Raw genomic sequence first — 12106 nt, 5'->3', positions numbered from 1 at the left:
ATTAGTTTCAAAATCTTTCTTTAAATCAGTTTCACAAAGCCTTAGCATGTAAACTATATATAAACAACTTTAAAGTCTAAAGTAACTCTTTTTGCTGTTTATTGCCAATAGTTGCCGAAAAAATGAAGATCTTACAAAGGTGAAAAGGCATAGTTTCTTTTCTATTAAATGGATTGTAGTTCCAAAGGTTTTTCAATTTTAAAGAAGCTGTACAAAAAAAATATTTCCTAAGCAATTAAAAAGATGAGCTTTGGTCAAGGCTACATTTACAGTATGTCACAGAAGTGAGTACACCCCCTCACATTTTGTAAATATTTAAGTATATCTTTTCATGTGACAACACTGAAGAAATGACACTTGGCTACATTTTAAAGTAGTGAATATATAGCTTGTATAACAGTGTAAATGTGCTGTCCCCTCAAAATAATGCAGCACACAGCCATTAAAGTCTAACCTGCTGGCAACAAAAGTGAGTACACCCCTAAGTGATAATGTCCAAATGCGGCCCAAAGTGTCAATATTTTGTGTGACCACCAATTTTTTCCAGCACTGCCTTAGCCCTCTTGGGCATAGAGTTCACCAGAGCTTCACAGGTTGCCACTGGAGTCCTCTTCCACTCCTCCATGATGACGTCATGGAGCTGGTGGATGTTAGAGACCTTGTGCACCTCCACCTTCTGTTTCAGGATGCCCCACAGATGCACAATAGGGTTTAGGTCTAGACATGCTTGGCCAGTCCATCAGCTTTACCCTCAGCTTCTTTAGCAAGACAGGTGTGTTTGGGGTCGTTATCATGTTGGAATATGCCCTGCGGCCCAGTCTCCAAAAGGAGGGGATCATGTTCTGCTTCAGTATGTCACAGTACATGTTGGCATTCATGGTTCCCTCAATGAACTGTAGCTCCCCAGTGCCGGCAGCACTTATGCAGCCCCAGACCATGACATTCCCACCACCATGCATGACTGTACACAAGACACACTTGTATTTGTACTCCTGACCTGGTTGCTGCCACACATGCTTGACACCATCTGAACCAAATAAGTTTATCTTGGTCTCATCGGACTACAGGACATAGTTCCAGGAATCCATGTCCTAAGCCTGCTTGTCTGCAGCAAACCGTTTGCGGGCTTTCTTGTGCATCATCTTTAGAAAAAGCTTCCTTCTAGGACGAGAGCCCTGCAGACCAATTTGATGCAGCGTGCGGTGTATAGTATGAGCGCTGACAGGCTGACCTCCCATCCCTTCAACCTCTGCAGCAATGCTGGCAGCACTTATATGCCTATTTCCCAAAGCCAACCTCTGGATATGTCTCAGAGCACAGGCACTCAAACTTCTTTGGTCGACCATGGCGAGGCCTGTTCTGAGTGGAACCTGTCCTGTTAAACTGCTGTATGCTCTTGGCCACCGTGCTGCAGCTCAGTTTCAGGGTCTCGGCAATCTTCTTATAGCCTAGGCCAGGGGTGGGCAATTGTGGCTCTTTTACAACCTTGGGGAATTCTGGGAGTTGAAGTCCACAGGTTGTAAAAGAGCCACAATTGCCCACCCCTGGCCTAGGCCATCTTTATGTAGAGCAACAATTCGTTTTTTCAGATCCTCAGAGAGTTTATTGCCATGAGGTGCCATTTGAACTCGCAGTGACAAGTATGAGAGAGAGAGAACAATATCACCAAATTTAACATACCTGCTCCCCCTTCACACCTGAGACTGTGTAACATTAATGTGTCATATGACACCAGGGAGGAAAAATGGCTACTTGGGCCCCATTAGAACATTATCACTTAGGGGTATACTCACTTTTGTTGCCAGAAGTTTAGACATTAATGGCTGTGTGCTGCGTTATTTCTAGGGGACAGCACATTTACACTGTTATACAAGCTGTATACTCACTACTTTACATTATAGCCAAGTGTCATTTCTTCAGTGTTGTCATATGAAAAGATATACTTAAATATTTATAAAATGTGAGGGGGTATACTCACTTCTGTGACATACTGTATGCCTCAGAGCATGATGGAACCCATTATACCCAGCTGATCACAAGCGAGTGCAAAAACATCAGTTTCTGCTGCCTGCTTACAAAAATCAGCCTTCTGCTTGCTGCTTCTGCTTGCTGCTGACTGGCTGACTGGCTAGTTCAAATGAGCAGCTTCAGGGATTGGGGTCAGCCAATCAATGCGGAGCTTGTTTCCTTTGTCTCACTGGGCTCCACAAAGCAATTGTGGGGACCCCAGGGGATCATGAGGTATCTCAGTAGATTGGGGAAGGCCTTGGGTGGCCTGCTCCAACACCAGGCTCCATATGGTCTTCCCCATCCTGAGATACTTCATGTGCATTTAACGACCTGAACATTCGATTGCTGAATGCATTGGGGAAAGCAGGGAGTGATCACTTTCATTTAATACGATTCAATCAAACAGAACCTTGGGTTACGAATGTAATTGGCAGGCTCTATTACATTCATAACTTGAGGATTACCTGTAATTTCTTAGATCATATGAAAATATGAAATTTAATTTGTCCTGAATGATAAGCCTATTTTAATTTACATTTTAAACTTATTTAGTATTATGAAGATATAGTCATATTCTACAAAATGCTTATGTTTTAATAAACATTATTCTAATACTACAAATGAAATAGTTTATAGATATAGATAAGTGTTGATTTTTGGGATTTACCTTTTACCTTACCACACTGGTTCAGAATTTATTCTATTTCTAAATTGATCTATTTAGAAATAGTCCAAATAACTCATTTCTTTTACCTTCAAATCAGCAAGTCAAACCAGCAAACTTTAAAAAATAATGCTATGTTTACATGAAGATAGGAGAAAACTATACATTATTTAATTAGATTTCTTATTAGGTGATACGAAAGAGTACCTGTGTGCATTTATAAAATAGTAGGCATCAATACCTAAAAGGCCAACTATTACGTAGCTTCCCATCATGTACTCTAGATTCTATAATGTTCTCTCTTAGCTTAACTTTAATATTTTTCTAGACTGAAAGGTAAATTGCAAAGACTGGGCTTTGTTCGATTTAATTTTACTTATCCAAAATTATATAGCCACTCAGCCAACTCTGGGTGGCTAATATAAAATTAACTTAGGATCTCCTTTGTTTTTATTTACTATAAGATTTTACATCCCAGAAGCAAGTTTATTTTTCAAAATGTTAGATTCTGTTTCTTTACAGCATGCAAACTTTTTGTTAATCTGTATTCAGTGACTTTTTAAATTACAGCTTTCAAAAGATTTTAAAAATCAGATGTGACAAGACCATATTGGAAACCAAGTATGTGTGTACATAACTGTCCATATACAATACACACTGAACTCCTGTGTTTATTAGCTTCAAACATATTTATATTATGTCCTATATGTTAAGGTTTTAAAAGAGATTTGATGTTTAACTTATGTAATCATTTTCCATCCTGTCTTTTGCAACTTAAGCATTCCACCAGGAATATGAGTAATTAATTGGAAACAGAGGCAACTAAATAAGGGTGCGGTCTTTCCAATTATACAGTTCTTAGTGCAAAAACGCAACTTAGAATATCTTGAAAATGATGTGTTTCTTTAACTGAATAATTTCCCTTATAACCAAAACAAAAATACTTAGAAAACAAGATTTTACTCCTTTATGACAAATAATTCTTAAAGAGAAGAACTATAATTCACTGATATATTTTTGCTACCCAATAAGGAAAAAATCCCTAAAAACTGGGTACTGTGTTCATGGGACATTTTTTTATAAGAACTTTATAAATAGTTTGTGGAATAACTACTTTCCCCCTTTTATGCTGTTTCATATAACAAATATACCTATTACCTATTTTCAGCACAAACAAATAAGGTGATATAAAATGGTCATATGATTCAAAGAAAGCAATTATCTCTTAATATTTAAATATTTACATAATACTTAGAAGACTGACTAATATTTTAGAAAAAAAGATGGAGAAATATAAAATCCTGCAGATGGGGTAATTAGTGAAATGAACATAATTGAAAATAACCTGGTTGTTGTAGTACATAACAAATTGAACAAAAGACAGCAGTATGATGCAGCTGATAATAAGACATACTGATATGTATAAACAGAAGAATGGAAAGTAATTGTCTCTCTCTAGTTTGCTTGAATAAGCCTCCCTTAGTATAACCCAATTCTCAGCACTGCTATCTAAAAAGGATGTTAACAAATTGCATTTACAGCTGTTTACAGCATCCTGTGATCATGTGACCATGCTTTACAATGTTTGCTAGAAACCTGCATTTATTTCCGTTTTTTGGCAAAACAAAACAAAACCATCCGTAGCAACCACTGCAAAGCTGGTTGTAAAATCAGGTGCAGTCACACGGTGACCTTCTTAATCACCAGCATGACTTACAACCATAGTTTTGGCCTTAATTGTGATCGTAAGTTAAGGACTACCTGTAAAAAAAAATGGAATATACATAAAAATATTATAGTCAATGAAAGACCTATTTTAAAAAAGCAAAAAACCCGGGGGCGGGGGCAAGAGCCACAATAGGTAAAGATTCTCAAAAAATGACATTTTTAATCAGTGGGACCAGAAAATGATTTTTGATTGTTTTTCACACTTACAACTATTGAAGCACCCCCATGGTCACATGATCAGTCAGGCCAGAAATGTATTAACAAGGGAGATCAGAGCAGCAAAAAGAAATTATTCTGAAAATCTAAAGAATCAGTTCTCAACAAATGAACCAGCAAACGTGGAAAACTCTTAAAAATATCACTGGCTACGGCAAACCACCTTCCCAGGCTGAAGGAAAGCTCCAGACCCAGAGAAGATAACTCCTTCTTGCTTAAAAGTCTGTGCTGATCAATTGGCCTCCATCTTCACCCGAATGTTCAATAAATCGCTAGAGATGTGCTATGTTCCTTCTTGCTTCAAATGCTCTACTAACATTCCAGTGCCGAAGAAGCCACCATCAAGGAACTGAATCACTACGGACCAGTTGCTCTAACATCTGTAGTCATGAAAACCTTTGAAAGGCTAGTGCTGTCCCACTTGAAAACCATCACAGATCTGCTGTTAGACCCCCTTCAATTTGCATACCGAGCAAATAGATCAATAGATAATGCTGTTAATATGGCTTTGCACTACATCCTACAATACTTGAATTTCCAAAGACCTACGCAAGGGTCCTCTTTGTAGACTTTAGTTCAGCATTCAACACCATCATTCCAGACATTCTTCTAACTAAGCTAAACCAGCTAGCGGTACCTGAACACACTTGTAAGTGGATCCTAAGCTTCCTAACAAACAGGAAGCAGCAGGTGAAGCTAAGCAGAATCACATCAGATACCTGTACAATTAGCACAGCCCGCCCCCCCAAGGCTGCATGTTCTCTCCACTTTTCTTCTCTCTATATACCAATGACTGCATCTCTAACAATCCATCTGTTAAACTACTGAAGTTCACAGATAACACAACAGTGATTGGTCTCATTCGACACAATGATGGGAAGTTGAACAACTAGCCTCATGATTTTTATCAGGTTCGCCTGATACACCAGTTACGCCCCTTTCTAGATCGGGACTCCCTACGCACAATCACTCAGGCACTTGTCACTTCCTGCCTGGACTACTGCAACGCTCTCTACATGGGGCTCCCCCTGCGGTGCACCCGGAGGCTCCAGCTGGTTCAGAACGCGGCCGCGCGGGGGATTATGGGGGCGACGAGGCGCTCCCATGTGACACCTCTCCTGCGCGACCTGCACTGGCTCCCGGTGGTCTTCCGGATGCGCTTCAAGGTGTTGGTGACCACCTTTAAAGCGCTCCATGGCTTAGGGCCGGGGTATCTATGAGACCGCCTTCTGCCACCAATAGCCTCCCACGGGCCAGTACGCTCGCACAGAGTGGGCCTCCTCAGGGTGCCGTCCGCCAGATAATGTCGGCTGGCGACCCCCAGGGGGAGAGCCTTCTCTGTGGCGGCGCCCACCCTCTGGAACAACCTCCCCCCAGAGATATGTACAACAACAGACCTCCGGATTTTTCATCGGGCCCTGAAAACCTATTTATTTCAACTAGCTGGGCTGGCTTGAATTAAATTTTAAATTGATTTTAAATTGGGTTGTTTTAATTTACGGCCAAAATATTTAATTATTTTAAACTGCTTTTAAATTTTGTATGTTCTGTTTTTTACTTTGGCTGTTCACCACCCTGAATCCTATTGGAGAAGGGCGGTATAGAAATGGAAAGAAAGAAAGAAAGAAAGAAAGAAAGAAAGAAAGAAAGAAAGAAAGAATAAATAATAAAAAATAAATAATAAATAATAAAAAATAAATAAATAATAAATAAATAAATAAATAAATAAATAAATAAATAAATAAATAAATAAATAAATAAATAAATAAATAATAATGCGACCAGAACAATCTGGAACTGAACACACTCAAAACTGTACAAATGATGGTAGACTTTAGGAGAAAACCTTCCATACTTCCACCTCTTACAATACTAGACAATACAGTATCAACAGTAGAGACCTTCAAATTTCTAGGTTCTACCCTATCGCAAGATCTAAAATGGACACCTAACGTCAAAAATGTCATCAAAAAAGCACAATAAAGAATGTTCTTTCTGCACCAACTCAGAAAGCTCAAACTACCCAAGGAGCTGCTGATACAGTTCTACAGAGGAATTATTGAGTCTGTCACCTGCACCTCTATAACTGTCTGGTTTGGTTTTGCAACCCAGCAAGACAGACACAGACTTCAGAGGATAATTAGAACTGCAGAAAAACAATTGCTACCAACCTGCCTTCCATTGAGGACCTGTATATTGCACGAGTCAAAAAGAGGGCTGTAAAAATATTTACAGAGCCCTCACACACACACATCCTGGACATAAACTGTTTCAACTCCTACCTTCAAAACGATGCTATAGAGCACTGCACACCAGAACAACTAGACACAAGAACAGTTTTTTCCTGAATGCCATCACTCTGCTAAACATATAATTCCCTCAACACTGTCAAATTATGTACTAAGTCTGCACTACTATTAATCTTCTCATTGTTCCTATCACCCACCTCCTTCCACTAATGACTGTATGACTGTAACTCTGTTGCTTGTATACTTACGATTTATATTGACTGTTTCCTAATATGATTTGATTGTTTATTTGTACCCTATGACTATCATTAAGTGTTGCACCTTATGATTCTTGACAAATGTATCTTTTCTTTTATGTACACTGAGAGCATATGCATCAAGACAAATTCCTTGTGTGTCCAATCACACTTGGCCAATAAAGAATTCTATTCCATTCTATTCTATTCTATTTCATTCTCAAAGTGTAAGGAATAAGTTTATTTATTACTCTGCTGCAATTATAATATAGACATTATCTGATAGTGCACTTGAATTATCATAAATATCCTCTTTTAATTTTCATATTAGTGAATTGTCTGCTGTTTTAATCTTAAATTTGATTTAAACTTTAAATAATATGTCCAAAAAAAATTACAGGCTTTTTCTGTTTGCCTTATAGTTCTATCTTCAAGACACTAAGAGCAGTAATGGTACCTTTATAAATAGTCAGAGATTGAGCAGAGGATCTGAAGAGAGTCCACCATGTGAAATTCTGTCTGGAGATATTATACAGTTTGGTGTGGATGTAACAGAGAACACACGGAAAGGTAAGAGTATGGATCACTTTCTTTTCTTCTGCGATTGTAATATCAAGTACATTTTATCACAAAATAAGCTTTAAACAAATGGAGATTGGGCGTTGGTCTTACCTGATACGCCTCTTCTCTGACTGGCGCCCACGGCAGTCATGCCTGGGTACTGACACGACTGTAGACCAATAGGACCGAGTCCACTGGAACTTTTAGCACCGCCCCTTCCTGCTGTATTCCAGTTTTGAGGCGAGGCTGTCCAGCGGACTAGAGTGTCTGTAAGATAAAGCAGAGGGTAAAAGACTTCCCACCCACCGAACCCAGGGACGGCCGGAACGGGTGGGGCTGACTGCCGTGGGCGCCAGTCAGAGAAGAGGCGTATCAGGTAAGACCAACGCCCATTCTCCTACAGGGCGCCCACGGCAGTCATGCCTGGGACATACCAAAGCCTGATGTCTCCTAGGGAGGGAGAGGCCGGACCTGCTGCAGAACTCTCCTGCCAAAGGCTGCGTCCGCCGACGCATAGACATCCAGACGGTAGTGCCGGATGAAAGGAGACACAGACGACCACGTAGCGGCTCGGCAGATCTCCTCCAGAGGCGCTTGAGTGGACCAGGCAGCGGAGGTGGAAGCGCTCCTGGTTGAATGTGCCGTGATGTTAGCTGGCACCTGCAGGGACTGCGCTTCATAGGCCAGTGCAATGGTAGCTCTGAGCCACCGCCCTATAGTAACTGAAGAGACACGGGAACCCATAGTCGAAGGCTGGAAGGATAGAAAAAGAGCTTCTGACCGTCGGAAGGATGCAGTACGGGCAACATAAATCTTGAGGGCCCGGCGGACGTCCAGCTTGTGCCAAAGGAATTCCTGGCGATGACGGGGAGAAGGGCAGAAGTTCGGAAGCGTGAGCTCCTGTGACCTGTGGAAGATGGTGTTAATCTTCGGGACGAACGCCGGGTCCAGACGCAGGACCACCCTGTCCGTGTGAAAAATGCAGAGGTCAGAGCGCACGGACAGGGCAGCAAGCTCTGAAATGCGCCGCGCAGAAGTCACAGCAACGAGGAACGCCACCTTAAACGAGAGAAACTTGAGACCAACGTCCCGTAAGGGTTCGAACGGTGGACCGGTTAGGGCGGATAAGACCTTGTTTAGGTCCCACGATGGAAAACGGTGAACCGTAGGAGGACGGAGATTGGTCGCGCCCCTCAAAAAGGATCTGATGAGCGGATCATTGGTAATGGGTGTGTTTGATGAGCAGGAAAGAATCGACGACAAAGCGGCAACCTGCCTCCTGAGCGTATTAGGAGCAAGACCAGCAGAAAACCCCTGTTGAAGGAAGCCCAGAAGATGAGGCACCGAAGCGTCGGTAGGCGAAATGCCTTTTGCACGACACCAGGAGGAGAACACTCGCCAAGTGGATCCATAAATTCTGAGCGTAGAAGGACGGCGAGCTGCCTGGATGATGGGGATCGCATCCGGAGGAACGTGAGCTCTGGTTAGGAGGGGCCGCTCAGCCGCCATGCGGTCAGTTGGAAGGCCTGAGGATTCGGGTGGAGGAGAGGACCTTGATGAAGGGAGATCCTGTCGTCCGGGATCCTCCAGTGGGGAGCAATCGACAGGGCCAAGAGGTCGGCAAACCAAGGATGCCGAGGCCAGTGTGGAGCCAGTAGGAGGAGCTCGGCCCGCTCCGCCACCATTTTCCGAAGAACCCTGGAGATAATGGGGAGAGGGGGAAACGCATAGAGAAGAGGTTCGTGGGGCCAGGGGCTCAGGAGGGCATCCATCGCTTCCGCTCCCGGAGAAGGGAATCGGGCAAAGAAGCGGGGTAACTGACGGTTGCTGGACGTTGCGAACAGGTCCACAGAGGGACGACCGTACCGAGAACACAGTTCCTCGAACAGGAGAGGATGAAGACTCCACTCGGCTGGATCGATGAGGGAGCGGCTGAGGGAATCCGCTGTGGAGTTCGCCGACCCCGAAATGTGCTTGGCCCGTAGAGATGACAGATGGGTCTCCGCCCAAAGACCCAATTGGAGAGCCTCTCGCATCAGGGATCTGGAGCGAGTCCCGCCCTGACGGTTGACATGGGCCTTGGCCGAGACATTGTCCGTGAGAACAAGGACGTCCCGGCCAAGAACAAGAGGCTTGAAACTGAGGAGGGCCAGATAAATGGCCCTCAATTCCAGGACGTTGATGCTCTGGGTCCGTTCCGAGTCGGACCAGAGACCCTGAGCCAAATGTGAGTCCAGGTGTGCCCCCCAGCCCGAGAGGCTGGCATCTGTGGTGAGAGTCGTCCAACACTGATCCCTGAACGAAGAGCCCTGGGATACGGCTGACGATGTCCACCAGGTCAGAGAGTCTCGAACCGCCGGAGGCAGGACAATCTTGGATGCCGAAGTGCTGGTCCGACGCCGTTGGTACGGGAGCAGCAGCCACTGCAGCTCCCTGCTGTGGAGGCGAGACCAGGGCACGATGCCGTAAGCGGAGACCATTTTGCCTAAGAGGCTAGAGAGATCTAATAGAGAGGCGGAGCCCCGCCTGTGTATCTTGGAGGCTAGGTCAGAAAGACTCGACTGGCGCTCTTGTGATAGGAAAACTTGAAGGGTAGAAGAATTAATGATAGCCCCCAGGTGCTGGAGACATGTAGTAGGAGACAGATGGCTTTTGTCCCAGTTAATGGAGAAGCCATGCCGTCGCAGAACGGACACCACCCGGTCCAGATCAATCTGGGCCTGGTCTAGGGAACGGGAAAGGATAAGAATATCATCTAAATAAAAGAGTGTCCGAATAGGAATAGAACTAATGTGGGCGATGAGGGCTGCCATGACCTTAGTAAATACCCTAGGGGCAGAGGAAAGGCCAAAGGGCAGAGCCGCATACTGGAAATGTTGGCCATTGTAGGAAAACCTAAGAAATTTACGGTGGGGAGGGTAAATCGGTATGTGGAGATAGGCTTCTGTTAGGTCAATGGAGGACATAAGGTCCCCTCGCCTAATGCAGAGCAGAATGGTTTGGAGTGACTGCATTTTAAAACGGCGATACTTCACGTGCCGATTAAGAGATTTCAAATCAAGGATAGCCCTCCAACCACCCGAGGACTTGGGGACCAGGAATAATCGGGAATAGAACCCCCTGCCCCGTTCGGGACAGGGGACAGGCTGAATTGCCCTGATGGCTAAGAGATGTTGAACAGCCTGGTTGACTCTGGTCCTCTTTATGGGATCAAGAGAGACTGGGCAGGGGAGATAATGGTTAGGAGGGCAGGATTGAAATTCAAGTCTAAGGCCAAATCGTACTGTATCCCTCACCCAAATATCAGATACAGATGAATCCCACTGGTCACAAAATTTGGACAAACGACCCCCAATTATAGAATCAGACAGCTCGTTAGCGGGAACGTCTGAAGGGGCGACCCCTCCCCCCCCGAAAGGAGGCTTTAGGCGGAAAACGGGATCCCTGTCTGACCTGGTGTCCGAAGTGCTGGGAAGTTCTGGAAGGAAGGGAGCGGGGAGAGCGGTGCTGAGAGAAGTTGGAGTCGGAGCCCCGAAAGGAGGAAGGACGAAAGGAGCCCTGGGAACGAAAGTCAGAGCGCCGGGTTATGGAAGGGAGAATCTTCCTGTGGTCCTTTGTTTCGATCAACAAGGGGTCCAGCGGAGCACCGAATAACCTGTCAGCCGAATAGGGAGAAGAGGCCAGCCGCCACTTGTTTCTTGCATCCGCTTGCCAATTCCGGAGCCAAAGGAGACGGCGTGATGTAATAGACGTACCAATGGCCTTGGCTGAAAATCGAGAGGCAGTGAGAGTGGCATCTGCTGAGAATTCCGTTGCCGCAAGGATCTTAATAATGTCCTGGTGGGAACGGTGGTCGGAGGCAGGAATGCGGTCCTGAAGTTGGCGCAACCATAAAATGGCCGCGCGATTAAAGAAAGATGCCGCTGAAGAGGCTTGGATGGACCAAGCGGAGGCTTGATGGCCCTTGATAAGGGACCTCTCGGCTTTCTTCTCTTCAGGTCGCAGATAATCCTCCGGAGGTCCCGTTGGGGGAGCCGAAGTGGACAATGCTATGATGGGAGAGTCCACAGTTGGAACCTGCAAGAGGTTGGAAAACTCAGGTGCCAAATTGTAGAACTTCCTATCCAAGTTGTTGGGGATAGGACCAGTGCTGGGAGAAGACCATTGGCGTTTCAGGACTTCTGAAAATAACTTTGGAGCCGGGATAATGTCTGAATGCACCTTGGGCTCCTGGAACAAGGCAGAAGAAGGATCAGTCTGGTCAGATGGATTGACCGAAGAAGGGGTATCGAGCCCTAGGCGGGTAGTTGTCTTAGCCTTGTGGAGGAGGGAGCGAAACGTGTGGTTTGAAGAGCCCCACAAATGCTGGCTGATCAGGCTCAAGGTCTTCATCCTCAGAAAGGTCCTGCTCAGGCAACTCCCCCTCCTCTGAAAGCGAGTCT

At 44.7% G+C, this 12106-nt stretch overlaps 1 protein-coding gene across 27 annotated transcripts in view; it reads left to right on the top strand.

Moving 5' to 3' along the window:
* SLMAP (sarcolemma associated protein) overlaps positions 1–12106 on the top strand; it is a 107183-nt gene that overhangs the window by 36292 nt on the left and 58785 nt on the right. For all 27 annotated transcript variants that reach the window (XM_070936948.1, XM_070936947.1, XM_070936954.1 and 24 more), the window contains one exon: positions 7526–7673. In XM_070936948.1, the coding sequence (XP_070793049.1) occupies positions 7526–7673 (148 nt within the window). The remainder of the gene's footprint in view (positions 1–7525; positions 7674–12106) is intronic.

Source organism: Pituophis catenifer, unplaced genomic scaffold, assembly GCF_029215685.1.
Source record: "Pituophis catenifer annectens isolate HBS135680 unplaced genomic scaffold, rPitCat1.0.hap2 SCAF_2, whole genome shotgun sequence".
Lineage (NCBI taxonomy): Eukaryota > Metazoa > Chordata > Lepidosauria > Squamata > Colubridae > Pituophis > Pituophis catenifer.
This window is presented reverse-complemented; position numbering and strand designations above follow the sequence as displayed.